This window comes from Battus philenor, unplaced genomic scaffold (assembly GCF_028537555.1).
Source record: "Battus philenor isolate CCGP_79_NKW_IND1 unplaced genomic scaffold, ilBatPhil1.0.hap1 SCAF_18, whole genome shotgun sequence".
NCBI lineage: Eukaryota > Metazoa > Arthropoda > Insecta > Lepidoptera > Papilionidae > Battus > Battus philenor.
The window spans coordinates 1,507,350-1,523,970 of record NW_027181680.1 but is presented as its reverse complement, the minus strand read 5'-3'; the positions used below and the strand labels follow the sequence as shown (position 1 = coordinate 1,523,970).

The window sequence follows — 16,621 nt, the reverse complement described above, 5'->3', positions numbered from 1 at the left end:
TGATGTTCATTGCTTGACGCAAGGCTCTGCAAATATTTCCAATTGCAGAACTGTTTGGAAATTTCCCGCATTTGGCTTTTTCCAACGTCATTAAGAAGGTAGTCTGTGCATCTGGTAGATAGACTTTCTATGCTGGGCTTGCGGCACAATGTTTATTTGGTCATTCATATATATTTCATTGTACAAACACTAAAATACTGTTTTTTATTTAAATAGTCAACCACATAGAAAGCAAATGCAAGAAAAATTTATTAAGAGAAACATTACACAAGCATTAATGTAATAATTGTAAAAGCAACAGTTAATAAAATACTCATGCTAAATATTAATTGTTTTAATGCCTTTAGATGAAAATATTACTTGTTCACATATATACTCATGTTATGGAGTAAGTCAGTCTAGCCAAGCTGATTTAAATTTGCAATGTATGAAAGCAACAGAAGAGTGTTATCATTGTCATAACTTGAAGCATCTGTAATCTGAGGTTAAATAAGTTAAACATAAGCGAGCCCAATATCCATACAAGCATTACTTAAACTAGAATACTGCACCTAGTCTGATTATGCTGTTTACTATTGCATGAAATGCTTATATATAAGATAATTTATACATTAGCCTCCATAATTTTTATTTACTTATATAAAGAAAGAGGGAAAATAAAAAAGAAAGAAACTTTATTTCTTTTCATTTGTGTGAGTTTCTTGTCATATGCATATGCATAAAAACTAAAAATAAAGGGCCTAGTTGATGAGAGTGTTGAATTTAAGGCAATCTAGGTAGTGGCAATGTCGCAAGACCACTTGCACACCTACCAAGAAATCTTTCTTCTCCTTGGTATGATGTAAAGCTTAAATCTATTCACAAAATGATGCCATTACTAACATATGTAAATACTAATTAACTTAGTCAATGCAATAATACATGTATAATCTCTAGTAAGAATTTGTATTAGGGGGCTCGGAAAGTAATGTCGCTTTCTTAAGTTAAATTCACATGACTACATTTTTAGCAAGTTTTTATTCCTAATCAACAATATATTCATCTTCGTTATCAACAACCTTTTGCCATCTAGTATACAAATTTTTAATGACAGAGCAGTAAACATCAATCGTTTTTCTGTAAAAATTTGTCAACAGAAACAACATTACTTTCCAGTCTCTCTAATAAGATATTTACTACTTGTCATGTCAGCTTCATACTGTCAAGACTCTTGGCAGTTGTAGTGCAGTAGGAAGTAGAATTGATAGAATGTTTTACAATTAGTTATGAAGGGAAAGGGGTCTAGTGGGTGAAACAAAATTTAAATGCACTGCAAAAAAGCCCCTAAACCTTGTAAAACAGTTGCCAACAAGAATCAATTTATCCTTTTGTAAATCCATGAAATTTATAAAAAGCACAATCTCTCCGATTCTGTAAAGTCATTTTCCTTTACTTCAGATTATGTTCACAATAAAGATGTTTGAAAATGAACCGTTCTATTTTTAATTTTTTTTATTAATGCAATAATAAAAAAAATTACAAACCTCACCTACTTTCTTGTTAATTTTTATTAGTAGCTGGTATGTTACAAAACAATGATTATAGGTGATTGTAAAGGTCTTATATAATAAATCTATTTTGACCTAGCAGCCCGTGATGGGTTTGCTAGGATTACTAGAAGAGTTGGGTTGGAGCTAGTAAGGCAAACCCTGATGTAATATGTGTACAGTGCCAATAGCTTCCTAAAACCAGCCCACAGAGATAAGACAAGGCAAGCTATTTTGACTTCTATTTGCTAATTCTATGAATCTTAAAACATATCTAGCATCTCATTCCCTTACTATAATCAATAGGAGTCAACCATCTTTATTTCAACTTTCATGAACATGAACATATAGAAAATGTGTGGTACTACTCAAGTAAAATATGAATGTTAAACTAAACCAGTTAATATCCTATAGATATCAGTTCTCAACAAAATGACCCTTTGAACCAGGGAGAGATTATAATTGGTATAAACAAATTAAGTATTTGGCTTCATTATTATAATGCAAGTTAATGAAGTAAAATTTATACATGTGCTTTAAAATAGCATTGACCTCTTCAAGTTCACAGCCCCTTCCTCTCTGTGAACTCAGCTCTGTTGAAGCTGTAAATTCCCACGGGCACAACAACACAACAGCAACAACATCAACCGAGAATAAGTATTGACCTCATTGTGTTTTAATGAATTGAATGAATTAAGTGTTAAAAATTTTAATGAACAATTATGTGGGTGCAAAGCTGTAAACACTCTGTGCAAAAAGAATTCCCTTTGTTTTGCACATACCTAGATAATTGTGTCCTTACACTTAGGGATCTGTAAGAAATTCATTGAAATTATTATTTATTTATATCTAAGTCGCAAGAACATATGAGGTATGATCAAAAATTATTGTGACTAATTTTATAGCAAACAAAGCATTAATTGTGCATCAAATTTAAATTATTCTCTCAAATTTAAATCATTCTATAAACTTTAACTTTCTAGTATTATGTTTTTAAAAGTTTAATTTAACAGTCATAGAAACATTAGATTATTGCAAGCATAAAGACAATGGATATGTCCAGTATTTTAAATAATTTTAATTAATCAACAACTCTTGCACTTTCAGAGTTTTGAAAAACACACCCGAGGCGATTAAATTATATATCTTATAATATATAAGGCCATTGTTTACATCCTATGGATGCAAGATAAGAATTTTAGTAGTAAATACTTAATTAAATAATATATTAATGTATTTATCATATTAAGCAGTTATAAAATCACCACCATGTATTTATTTATTAATTTAACCCATCACCTATATTTATAAATACAACGAACATATACCATAGGTATATATCACATATTCAATGAAATTCTATATATCATTTTATCAGTAACATACCTGGATGGTGCATCATGGTATGTTGTGGCCTTCTACGTGGAGGCGGATATCTTCTTCTTGTCCTCGCTCTTTCTTCTGGTTCAGTATCCTCCGTATCAGTAGGAGGTGACTCTCTAAGTGCTACACTTAGTGATATCGCACCAGGAGCCGCAGCTACCATTCTTGCCACCGACGCATGAGGAGCTCGAGCCACGCTGGTGCCATCCACTGCAAGTAGAGCATCACCGGCCCGAAGTCCTGCTCGTTCAGCCGGACCCCCAGCGGCTACTGCAGACACTATACATGGCCTCTGACCAGCGATAGTAAAACCAAAGCCACCGGACCCACGAGCCACTACAACACGACGCTCTGCTGTGCGAACCAGAGCCGCGCGACGTCGCCTTCTGCGCTGTTGTTGAGGTACCATTTCAGATCGATATTTCTCAACAGTCATTCAAATACACTCGAAAAAATTGCATGATAAAATATAAGAATGTAGTTTTAAATGAAACTACACTATCTTAAATAAGTTTTCAATATAATAAAAACTAGAAAAACTAGAATTTAGAAGTACACAAGAAAGTTTCGAGGTCTTTGTAACTGACGTTTAGAAAGTTTGAGTGCATTTTGCGTTCGGTACAGTAAAGTTTTTTAAACTGAACATTGTAACGATTAAACATACTTTTAATTATTTTAAATTTATATTTTTTCAAAATTACAATCAAATACATTCAATTAATTTTCCTTCGAATCACAATACATTTTATTTCTAATATCGCTGGAAAAAATATTTATTTAAAAAGTGGGAGTAATAATTTTTAAACTTGATATTAATTTAACTAATATCTTAATGTTTATCATGATTATTTATTTGCCAATGCTTTTATTTAAGTAAAGATTGAAAAACATTTTTATTTTTTAGATTTTCGTTTATGTGCATTTGGTAAAACGAAACATAAATATTTGAAAGCTCATTGCTAAAAGTTGACAAACTTCGGAACTGTCAGTGTCATTTCAAACCCACGTTGTGTTTATTAGGTTTATCGGTAAAGTAATCAAGTCGTATTAATTGTATGATAACTAAGAAAGAACATAATTAGTGTTGAAATACATAAATAAACATCGTAAAAATGGCTGTAAGTATTTGGTTTCAATTATTAAGTTTTGTTATTTATGTTATTATATGTGATTCTATATAATATTCTTACAAATTACAGAAAAAAGGCAAGGTTAAAATTAGTAAAGTGAAGAGAAACAATCAGACGACAAATAAGATGAGGAAACAGGGCAAGTTACGTCTTCAGCGTCACAGACAGAAGGTACAGAAACAAAAGCAACCGTCAAATCAAATTGAGCAACCAGTATACAGCAGTGAGAGCGAGTCCGCATCTGGAGATGAGTGGGCGGACATGCTGGACGAAGAGGAGCAGAAGTACATAATGAATCGCCTTGCCAAACAACCACACCTACTGACAAACGTGCCCGAAGAAGATAAGAAGGAACAAAGGTAAGTAATAAAATAAAAATGAGGTTTCATACACTTTGATGTATTGTCATGGTGGTATATAACAAGTACTTTGTGTTCTCTGTAAAACTGTTTATTATGAACAAATTACATATTTCCACATCAATACATGGATATATACATTTTGAAAGCTTTGCTATACAGTCTGAATGATATAACAAGCACTGAAGGCAGATACAGGCAAAATGTGGTTGATGACCCTTTTTCAGTCTCCCTATTTGTTTAGAACAGGTTGAAATATTTTAAGAAACTTGCCTACAAAAGCATACTGTAAATTTGTATTTAATAAATATCAATAGATACATTTGCTCTTGATTGACAGTTAATGTGATAAGCAATGTTCCTTAGAATAATCTTAATTCCCTTTTTATATTATCCTGATTGATTATTCATTCCAGTTATAATTCACTTCCATTAGAATGAAATTCCGTTCCCATATAATAGCTTATTTGAACTTGAAATACATGGCTACCAAGATTCTTATTAAACCTTGATCTAGGAGCCACTAGCAAAATTGGAACAATTGGTGCATCAACCCCTGTATCCTTTGGACATACCCAAAGAAAAATATTGGAAGTATTGAACTGTCTAAACTTGTTGTTTGGAAAATTATTCTTTATCCTCCTATATAAGTCAATACAAGGAAAAATTTTACAATAGACAGACAGCTAGAGTTTGCTATTAAAATGAAATGTTTATTAAAGATTTTGTTATTATCCAGCTTCTTATGAATAATCCACAGTAAACCTAAAAAGCGTAAGAGAACAAACATACAGCCAACATCATCAGACATAGCACTGAGCAGTGACAGTGGTGCAGACACTGATTTGGATAATAGTGACATGGAAGAGAAGTACGAGACAGAATTGGCAGAGCGTCCTGTGAAAAAACTTCGTGCTCTGCTACCGATCAAAACTAAAGAAGGAATTCTGGAAAGAGCTGAAGAATGTGAAGGTGAGATACTAATCTATTTAACTACTGATAATACAAACCTTCTTTTACCGCATAGACAAATTCTGTTATTGTGATGTCATTTTTCATTTATATACTTTGCATTTCTCCTGTTTGGCAGGTACATTACAATTTTGGATAATGTTTTTCAGATATATTTCTTTTTCTTTCTCTCATACATCATAAAATGTTTCACTCCACAAGCTTTATTGTCATTCAACCATTGCCTTCATCCTTCTTCTCTATTCTCAAAGTATTACAGATTATTTATCACATTATTGTTTCCTGGTTTTGTGTTTTGACTTTTGTATCTTACATTATTTTTATGTCTTACGAACGGGTCAGCCCTTGACTAAGTGCAATACGGTCTGGTACACCCTAAGTCAACAGAAGCATGGGGGACTCCCCGAGGACTTGAGTGAGATGGTATTTAGAAATCAATCAAGTTTGAAGCTGCTGAGATCTTTTTCTTTACAGTACCTAAGATTAGGAAGTTATACCGTTTTCAAGGCTCCATAGAATTAGGGGTAACTGTGCATGTATCTACAATAAATTCTGTAACACCTCAGACATTTATTTAAACCTCAAAACTTATTTTAATTAGAAACAGATTCTGAAGAAGAGAAGACAGAAAAAACAACAGAAGAAAATGCAGATGAGGAATCTCAGAATGAAGAATCTGATTCTGGCATGGAGGGTACAGCTGAGGAGGTGGAACCTTCAGAGGATGTTGTAACCACTGTGCAGTTATTGGCTGCGAGGAGGGACAAGCTTAATCAAGAGAAATTGAGGATTGGAGCTTTGTGTTCATCTTTATTAGAGAATCCAGAGAAAAAGGTAATTTTTATTTATCAATGCTTTTGAGTGATCATTTGAAGTTTGTTAGTAAAATTTTAGTTTGGACTAAGTGCTCTCAGCGCCCTGCCCCCTTCAAACTATAAAGGTAAGTTATTAGTCTAACTTGTTAGTTTAATAGCTAATGAGCTGGCAAAAAGAAGTGTGAGCTTAGCACCCGTGCATGCAACAATGAATGCTCGTGCAAGGTAGGTGCAATCTTTTTTTATACTAAAGATTGCTATAAACACAAACTCTTATCGAATGATATGGAAATATTTTGCAAGAACTAAGTATAAATGATGCAGTCAAAATTTTATTTAAAAAACTTTTGTATCTCGCTTCATCTATTTTTTTCCTAATATTTAACGAACTGCCTGAATCATCATTATTCCAGCCTTTGGAAGTGCACATCTGAACACAGGACTTCCCAATAGATTTCCAATAGCTACAGCTAGAAGCGGCCAGTATCAACAACCAATAGTTCATATATAAGTCAAATTCATTTAAATTATTTTCCTTTCAATTTTGAAATATTCAATTTCCTTATATTATGTGCGTCATATAAATTTGATTTGAACATATGTTACTATCAATAGTTGTTAATTTCTGGTTAAATTTTTCAGCTGAAAAATCTGTACCCAATCCTGTACCTGATGGAGGAGCATCTCAAGGACGGCACCCCGAACCTGTTATCTGTGCGAAAACTGGCTGCCATCTCCGCTGCCGAGGTATTCAGGGACATTCTGCCTGATTATGCAATACGCCATCAGGACTATTCAGATGTGAAACGTATGTATTCCATCTTTTTTAACATAAATTGCCTTTAGTAGATTTCAAATTTTTATTTTGACCATTGACTTTCCGGTGACAGCGATAAGAGAATCTAACTATGAAGTACATCTTTACTAGTTAAAACATCATAAAGTTGATGTTTTTATTGAACTTAACTCAATTAAGTTCTCATTATTCTCATCATAATAGCGAATAGGCCTGCCCAAAGATCACCATTGACCAATCAAGCATTGCCCGCATTTAGCTACTTCCCACAACCTTTGACTATTCCATCGGCGCAGCTTGTGCAAAGGTCTATCCACACCCTGTCCACCAGCCTATGTTTTAACCACAAGCATCACAGAACTGGAGGACTATGACCATTCTCATAGTGTGGGTAATGTCAGTTATTTAGACATCTAATAGAAGCACTATGAATGCAACATCCAGGAGTGGACATTATACAGCTAAAATAATGAATGATGTTAGCTAATCGGCGTTAACAGTTTCATCTAGCTTGAGGTGTTAGAGCGCTAAAGACGCGTAGCCTAGACCTGATTACAAGAACTGGTCCAATGACTCTAAGTCCCATGGCTCGGTCCAGCCACGGTTCCTGCCATTACATGATTTATCATTGGTTTTTCAAACGACCAAAGCCATCAAACTATTAGATCACTAAGCTGGATGTTCCTCAAGTATCCCCTCAGCTTGGGCTTTCTCTCGAAGCACATTTAGCCTAGATCTAGATTAGTGTATAGAATATTTTCTTTTAATAATACATGAGCGTGAATTGCTCTAACTACTGTGTGAAGGTTTTAAAGTGATCTTAAAAGAACAAGTCTAAGCTTCTCAGATTGGTACTTGTTTGGAACCCTCATACTTTGTGAAAGAAGATTTTGAATAACAAGTCTGAGCTTCTTGTTGTCTGACCTTTAAGTTGAAGGATCTTCGTAGGATATAACAAGTTTACATTGAAGTTTATATTGTATTTCACTATTTTCAGTAAAAAAGGATACATTGGCTTTGTATAAGTTTGAAAAAGAGTTATTGCTGTTCTACAAGAGATACCTTCAGCGGCTGGAGAAGATTGCCATTGTTTTGAGACGAAAAAGAGGTGACAATAGGTATGTCATGTATTATGGAGATTTGGTTTAGCATATAATACATGCACACATGTAGCTATGTATACACAAAAATATGTTGCTGAGACCACATTTCAGAAGATTTTTTAAGATAGAAAATTTATAATCTTGTCATGTCTTGTTGGGGTATGAATAGCAACGCATTGCCAACATAGACAGAATTTTTACTAATAATTATGTAGCATACAAATATATATGTAGAGAGAGAGTATATGTGGTATTAGTATGTATGCATATCTTACAAAGCACGAGCTATACAACCCTCTAAACAATTAACACAAAACCCTACGATCAGAAGTGCCATGATCATGTGACCTTGAAGTTATTTATAGATTTTCGTGTACGTTCTCGGAAATTCTAACCGAGTACTTTCTCGAACTTACTAGAACCTTCTCCGTAGTGTAAATAGGTGTACTCCCCATGTCGACAGGTCAGTGTTGTTTTTCGAGTTATAATATTAAGATCTACGATCGGTGATACAATGTGACTATTTGGCAAGTTATTTGAACTGCTATCTTATGCGATTTGGAAGCATAGTTTGGACTAAGCGAAAGTATACTTTGTGTTAAAGTAGGGTGACCATCTGATTTGTGAATAAAGGACTCCTTGTGAACCAGTGGTGTTTCATATCGAGTCAGAACCCACAGTATGTAACAATATTTAAATGTATGTGGTATGAATGTCTTGAGTTTTCGTAATTGCTTATCAACCTGCTTATCAGCCATAAAGCCTATTCAAAAAGAAAAATTATTCCGTTCAGATATATATATATAGTTTTTAATATTTCGAATCAATCAGACAAATGGATGAGTCAGCCCGGAGCCTGGCGCTGGTGGGGCTTCGCAGCATGTGCTCGCTGCTGACGGCGCGGCCCCAGTTCAATTACGCTGGTAACATCGCGCAGAGCGTGGTGCCGTTCCTCGCGTGCCACCAGCCCGACGTGCGTGCCGTGGTCTCCGACTGCTGCTCCCAGGTCTTCGCAGAGGACAACAAGGGCGAGATTACTTTAAAGGTATAATTTATTAAAATAAGGTTCTGCAACACTGTATCCAAAGAAGTTTCATGTCATTTACAAAATATAACTTCAACTATACTCATATTTCTACATTTAATTCGTAATTGGTTAAATTTTTTCCAATATATCCATCCATTTCTATCTTAAAATTTTTAGTATTCATTATTTTTGTGAGTACATGTTCATATAGAAAAGAATAAATGGAAGCTTTTGATAAGCTGTTTGAGGCCTACATAAGTATATATTTATTATTAGTCTGTTTTCAAAAAATTATAAAATATATTACAGTGATTATTTGTTATATGAGAGGTATGGTGACATCATAATATCTATTTCAAATAATAGAGCAGCACCTCGTTCTACAAAAAAATCATATTTTAGACATATACTTAAATACAATTGTTTCATATGCATAAATATTTCAAAAAAGATATTAATTTGTTGCAAAATATCCTATGCAGTTTTATGCATGTCACGGGTATGACTTTAATTTGTGTATTGGTTACAATAAGTATATGTTGGTTACAGTTTGTGTATATTGGTTACAATTAGTGTGTTTTGGTACAGTTAGATTGTATTAATTACAATTAGTGTGTTTTGGTTACAGTTAGTGCGTATTGGTGCAGTGATGATGAACGCCAATTCATTGCTAATCGGCCTCTCTAAACTTTTATGTTTATATTACATCTTCACGTTAACAAAATAGACCCATATTTTTGTCACTAACATTGGCCATGCCCATTGACAAATTAGATTATAGAAAATTAGAAAGCAGTGTTAATAAGGACATTATGAAAAAACAAAGTTGTCCTTTGTCAATTTTGAAAATAAATTCCCAAGACCGACAATTGACTTGAGTGTATTGTAATATTAATTTTGTATGTTTAACATCAATCAATATAAACGCTAATGATACCATATAAGTGGAAGCTTGTAATGAGCAATTGTCACAAACAATTGTCGTATCTTAAAATTTGTTATTAGTTTGTAAGCTTTCTGTAAAATAAAGTAAATAAATACTGCACATAGTAAAATTTACTTGTTTTCTTGTCTGATTTGCAATAAGAGTTATTTTTTTTTAACGCGAATATTATTTAAATTAAGCTGACATTTTTTTCCAGATAGTCCGCTTGATAAACCAGCTGGTGAAGAAACGTGGCGAACGGCTGCATCCATCAGCGCTGAGCTGCCTACTGGCGCTGCGGATCCGCGACGTGGACCTGGACGCGGAGGCTGACCTCAAGCACAAGAAGAAACAGGAGCAGAAACACAAGAAGAGAATTGTCAACTTATCGAAGAAGGAGAAAAAGGTACATTTATTACATTATGTAATTAAATCAAGATATACTCCTGCAAGGTACAGGCCTTCCCCAGACCTGTCTAGAAGGATATACCATAATCGCTTAGCAGCCGGGTTGGTGATCGCAGTGTGATATTATGGTACACAGAGAATGCTGCTGTCCATCATCTTGAAATTTTTTTGTGAGCAGTGGCAATTCTATATAATTAAAGCATAGTGTGGATTATATAAGATTGTATCCTGGGATTCGAATCCGCGACCCAGAGCAAGGGTAGTTTACCATGGTAACAGTTTGAGGAGACCTTTGCCTGAATGTGGCACACAGAGTTGAAAGCAATACCAGTAATTGCCGTTATGATGGGCGACGACAACCTTCGCCCATCATTCCTATCTTTCGCTCGTGGGGTGGCTAATAACAAAAAAAAACTGTATACAATAAGGTACTTAATAAACTCTGCACAAAATAAATTGTTAACTAATAATAAGAAATAGAAAAAGAAATGCGTAATAAAGAATTAATAAAGTAAAATAAATGTGTAAATAAAGATAAAATAAATGTAAGATAAAATTAAAGAATAAAAATAAATAAAATGTACGTAGCCACCTTAGAGTAAGAAGATGATGGAAGAAAGGCGAGGAAAGAAAGAAGGTATAAAAGAGCAAAACGAAAGATATTGTGAAGGACAAAAGTAAAGAATGAAAGATATTGTGACGCGTGAAAGAGAGTGATAAATAAAGAAAAGACTGAAAAAAAAATTGAACAATAAAGTCCCTAATCCCAAAAAGTTAGGGGTACGAGAGGCTTCCAATAGCGGGAGCCATTAAAAAAAATACCAGTAATTGGCTGTTAAATGTGTGCGGCAACTGCAGTATCAATACACAAATATATAAGGGATCACTGTAAACAATCAAAACTGGAAGTAATATATATAAATAGAGACTTAAGTAGGTTGTATATCATAGTGACTATTTATAATGCTATACCTGTTAGAGAATAATTAAATTAATAAATAAATAAATTGTCAGCGAGCGAAGAAGTTGAAGGAAGTGGAACGGGAGCTGCTGGAGACGGAGGCGCGTGAGAATAGCGAGGCACGCCAGAAGCAACTGACCGAGGTCACCAAGACAGTTTTCCACATCTACTTCCGCATCCTGAAGACATCGCCCAAGTCCCAGCTGCTTGAGGCTGTTCTCACCGGACTGGCCAAGTTAGTTATATTATTATTTATCTTGCTACTAATTAATTTCCTGATAAAACTCTTGATAAACTACTTTAAAATTGTCTTTTTTATATATGTCTCCTGTTTATGGGAGCACCTACTTCCCCTGTATTAGGTACATAGGGAATATTTTAACAATTTTTTTTTCATCATATTGTTTGCTTTCTCTTTTTTTCTCTTAAAAATCTTTGATTTGTAGTCCTCCCATCAGAATACAGGTTAACAATTTGTTCTGTTTTGCTTTATTTACTTTGTTTTATTATTGCATTCTTTTATGATATTATTATTACTTTCCTATTTTCTTTACATTTATCACAGATTTAAGTATTTATTTTGACTATTGTTACACACTATTGTTTTTTGTTTTGTCTACTTGTGCTTTTTAATTGTCTCTCCTATTACCATTCTGTTGTATGTCAACATACCTTTGTTGCCGATTACATATGTGAGTAATAAATAAATAGGTTCACGCACGTGATCAACGTGGAGTACTATTCTGAGCTGGTGTCGCTGCTGGCGCGCCTGTCCACGGACGAGGATCTGCCCGCGCGCAGCCGCCTGCTGTGCTCGCGCGCCGCGCTTGCCGTGCTGGCGGCTGCTGGCGACGCCCTCAACCTTGACCCCGCGCACTTCCACGCGCACCTATATGCGAACTGCCTCCACGTGCACGCAGGTGTCTATTCTTATTTACTTCATTTTATATCATCATATCAGTCGCTGCAAGGCATCGGCTTTCACCAAATATCGGCACAATGACCAGTCTTGTGCTGCCAGCATCCAGCAACTTGAAGTGAGACGAATAGGAGGCTTACCCATGTGGTAATACCTACCAGAAAAGTTATTCCTGCAGTATTTAGATTAAAACTAATTTATGTGCTGTTCCTTCACAGGCGGGACGTCGGAGGATGCAAGGATAATCATAGAAGCCATCAGTCAGATTTGTTCCCGAGCGCGGAGCGTATCCAGCGAGGTGCTGCAGGCCTTCGGTAAGCGGCTGGCCACGCTCGCGCTGCAGCTGCCCCACAACTCTGCGCTCGCCTGTCTTCAGCTGCTGCACAACTTGATGCAGGTGAGATCACCTTCCTCCACATACGGCTATAGGACATACTTTAAAAATTCATACTTCTGGGTTTATATTACTATATATAACTTGAATTGACTTTTTGTATGACGTCACAGACGACTAGTAGGTCTGCATCGATTGGTCTACTACCAGTTGGTCCCAAATCTTCGCATCTGACACACACTGCGTTGTTCAACACACCTACCTTTGTTCTGTTATTGCTGTCTCTCTCACCCTCTCTGGCCTTATAAATATGTAACATATAGAAAAATGTATTTTTATTAACTGGTTAAACATAAAATTGACGCAAGGGGCCGGGATTTGTCTAATTTTCTAAGATATCGAATCTATACCTATATAGCCCAGTGGATTTCCAAGCTTACATAGCAGTGGGCAGACCCACTAGCGCGCAAAACAGATGGATTCGGAGGTATATGGTTCTGGAACGGAGACTACAGACCATGAAACCCAATGTAGAATGTTCACTCATGAGGTGGACAGAGACAATTTTGATAAGGTCATTGAAAAACTGAGTATAGGCCACTTCCAACCGATCGTATTGTAAATCTATGAAGGAAGCGAATGTCCAGTTGTGTAGATGTTATGGTTTGAAATATAATCTATAGAAAAAGTTAAAAATAAGAATAAGTGTAAACAATAAAGTAGCAAATTAAGCAAAATAACGATGAAATGTATATACAACAATATGTTTAAAATAAAATGAAGAAATGTAAAACTCAGGAATGAGGGGGAGATGAATGATATCGAATGAAAGAGAAAAGCAGAAGAAATGTAGAAAGCAAGACGATGTACAACAGACTATAAGAAGAATGCGCTAATAAAAGTAATGTGGAAAAAAATTATAAAATGAAATAAAACTACCATCTCTTTCCCAAAGGTAGGGGAACGAGAGGCCCCCAATAACGGGGGAAATTAAAACAAAAGCGCTCTCTGACGTGGGATTCCCCTGTTCGACGCGCCGCTGACGATGACGTATTGTAACTCCAATAGTTTCTGGATTAAGGGTTATCTCTTATGTTGCAGTCGAGCGCGGCGGTGCAGTCCCTACTGGACACTGAGGAGGGCGTGGGCGCTGGTCGATACGACGGCGCGCTACCATCGCCAGCGCACTGCTGCGCCCGCGCTGCTGCTTTTCACGAGCTGTGTGCACTGCGACGCCACCAGCAGCCAGCCGTCGCGCGCGCCGCCGCTGCCCTGCTGCGACGCACCAGCCCCACCAACATGTACGTAACCCTACCACGACACTCCTTACATGGTCGATTCCTACAAAAACCTCTAATATGGTTACTCAGTGTAGTTTTAATATTAATAACGCGTTATTAAATATACCCCCTATTGTCGGACAAATATTGGGTTACACTATCCCTATCTTACTATGTATTGATCGACGTGGTTCCGGCATGAACCCCAACAGATGGCACCACAACAAAAAATTAAAATCCAGTCATAGTGTTAACCCTTTTGTTGCGAACAGCGCCTTCAGGCGTTCCGCTGTAGACACTTTCTCAGCGAACAGTGCCTTCTGCCGCTCGCCTATAGACATTTTCTCAGCGAACAGCGCCTTTTGGCGCTCCACTATAGACGTTTTTTCTCGGCGAATACCGCCTTCTGGCGCTCGCCTATAGACATTTTCTCAGCGAACAGCGCCTTTTGGCGCTCCACTATAGACGTTTTTTCTCAGCGAATACCGCCTTCTGGCGCTCGCCTATAGACATTTTCTCAGCGAACAGCGCCTTTTGGCGCTCCACTATAGACGTTTTTTCTCAGCGAATACCGCCTCCTGGCGCTCGCCTATAGACATTTTCTCAGCGAACAGCGCCTTTTGGCGCTCCACTATAGACGTTTTTTCTCGGCGAATACCGCCTTCTGGCGCTCGCCTATAGACATTTTCTCAGCAAACAGCGCCTTTTGGCGCTCCACTATAGACGTTTTTTCTCAGCGAATACCGCCTTCTGGCGCTCGCCTATAGACATTTTCTCAGCAAACAGCGCCTTTTGGCGCTCCACTATAGACGTTTTTTCTCAGCGAATACCGCCTTCTGGCGCTCGCCTATAGACATTTTCTCAGCGAACAGCGCCTTTTGGCGCTCCACTATAGACGTTTTTTCTCGGCGAATACCGCCTTCTGGCGCTCGCCTATAGACATTTTCTCAGCGAACAGCGCCTTTTGGCGCTCCACTATAGACGTTTTTTCTCAGCGAATACCGCCTTCTGGCGCTCGCCTATAGACATTTTCTCAGCGAACAGCGCCTTTTGGCGCTCCACTATAGACGTTTTTTCTCAGCGAATACTGCCTCCTGGCGCTCGCCTATAGACATTTTCTCAGCGAACAGCGCCTTTTGGCGCTCCACTATAGACGTTTTTTCTCGGCGAATACCGCTTTCTGGCGCTCGCCTATAGACATTTTCTCAGCGAACAGCGCCTTTTGGCGCTCCACTATAGACGTTTTTTCTCAGCGAATACCGCCTTCTGGCGCTCGCCTATAGACATTTTCTCAGCGAACAGCGCCTTTTGGCGCTCCACTATAGACGTTTTTTCTCAGCGAATACCGCCTTCTGGCGCTCGCCTATAGACATTTTCTCAGCGAACAGCGCCTTTTGGCGCTCCACTATAGACGTTTTTTCTCAGCGAATACCGCCTCCTGGCGCTCGCCTATAGACACTTTTTCTCAGCGAACAGCGCTTTCTAGCGCTCGGCTATAGACATTTTCTCTCGGCGAACAGCGTACATTTGTTTTACATTATCGTGGCAGTAATTGCATGATCATTGTCATTAATTTGTTTATTATTAACGCGACAGCTGCATACGCTACCTGTGCCGATATTTTATCACATAAGCAAATACAATTATTCTTCAATTTTGCCCCTATCATTGATAAATGGCTGCGTAGGCGCTTGGCAGCGAAATGGTTAAACATCGCCGCGCGTATTATAAGACTGCTGGTGTTATGATTTTAATAAGCAAATTAAGAAACAAGGAAGCAAGTAGCTCCTTGAGGAATAAATTAAATCCTATGGGGCTGCATTGTTTCATTTGGTAGCCAATAGGACCGTTCCTCAATTTACACCAAGTGAGGACACAATAGCGAAGGTACACTTTTCATATTAGACAACTTATGACTCCTGACGTCGATAATATTCACAGCTCTCAGTGTATACAGATATCTATTTCTTTTTGAAAAAATACAAGGAAGGAGAGGCCTATTCCTTGAAGTGGACGACCGGCTGAAAAGAATAAGAGATTTTAAACTTCTCTCATTATTATTCTTGTAACTTTCAGGAGCCCTCTAAAAATCTACGAGGAGTATGACGGGTCACAGATGGCTTTCAAGCCGGCCATACCGCCGCCCAAACGCACAGAGCCCAGCGGCAAGCGGCCAGCGCACACGTGGGCGTGGGCGAACGCGGACTTCAAGAGCCACTGCCACTCCGTTGAAGAAAACGTGCAGTTGACTTTGACTGATAATATAATCAAATGAAACCACTTTGTTTTTTTTTAAATGTTATTATTAAACTAATTTAAAGTGCATATTTCTTTTATTTAACTTAGTCTTAAATGTAGAAAATCTGACGTATATATTCACTTCTGAACGCTATATATGTTTAAATGGATATTAAAATTGTTTAGTTCAGCTAGTCGACAACAGATGGCACTACGTGTTTTATATACAGGGTGTCCGGTAATGAATAGATAACCTTGAAATGTCTTATAGTACAACTTATACGGACACAACAACAAAACGGACGTTTTGAAGAGAGACAATTCAATTTAAAAAATGTTCCCATATTACAAATTTTGTTACTTAGTCAAATTTTCTCCTTTTCTACATTAATGGTAATAAGTCACTATTTATGGAAGATACATTTATGAATTATACCATTATAAA

The 16,621-nt window shown here is 36.9% G+C and overlaps 2 protein-coding genes across 2 annotated transcripts in view; one reads left to right on the top strand and one right to left on the bottom strand.

Annotated features, from left to right (window-relative positions):
- Nucleotides 1-3,412, bottom strand: part of LOC137920442 (regulator of G-protein signaling loco-like) — a 62,474-nt gene extending 59,062 nt beyond the window's left edge. Inside the window, exon 1 of the mRNA XM_068763808.1 lies at nucleotides 2,913-3,412. Within this exon, the coding sequence (XP_068619909.1) occupies nucleotides 2,913-3,345 (433 nt within the window). The 5' untranslated portion in view covers nucleotides 3,346-3,412. The remainder of the gene's footprint in view (nucleotides 1-2,912) is intronic.
- Nucleotides 3,413-3,921: 509 nt separating this feature from the next.
- On the top strand, nucleotides 3,922-16,261 carry Noc3 (Nucleolar complex protein 3). Its single transcript, XM_068763461.1, has 13 exons — nucleotides 3,922-4,027; nucleotides 4,109-4,398; nucleotides 5,159-5,370; nucleotides 5,972-6,204; nucleotides 6,828-6,993; nucleotides 7,979-8,099; nucleotides 8,916-9,129; nucleotides 10,254-10,442; nucleotides 11,459-11,640; nucleotides 12,117-12,325; nucleotides 12,543-12,721; nucleotides 13,760-13,959; nucleotides 16,015-16,261. The coding sequence occupies exons 1-13, from the start codon at nucleotides 4,022-4,024 to the stop codon at nucleotides 16,211-16,213; spliced, it is 2,400 nt and encodes a 799-aa protein (XP_068619562.1). The 5' UTR covers nucleotides 3,922-4,021; the 3' UTR covers nucleotides 16,214-16,261.
- Nucleotides 16,262-16,621: the final 360 nt, after the last annotated feature.

Excerpts from the sequence above, each read along its gene's own strand:
- Noc3 (XM_068763461.1), top strand. Across the intron at positions 5,371-5,971 it reads AAGAGCTGAAGAATGTGAAG|AAACAGATTCTGAAGAAGAG; the intron begins GTGAGATACTAA and ends TATTTTAATTAG. Across the intron at positions 12,722-13,759 it reads TGCTGCACAACTTGATGCAG|TCGAGCGCGGCGGTGCAGTC; the intron begins GTGAGATCACCT and ends CTTATGTTGCAG.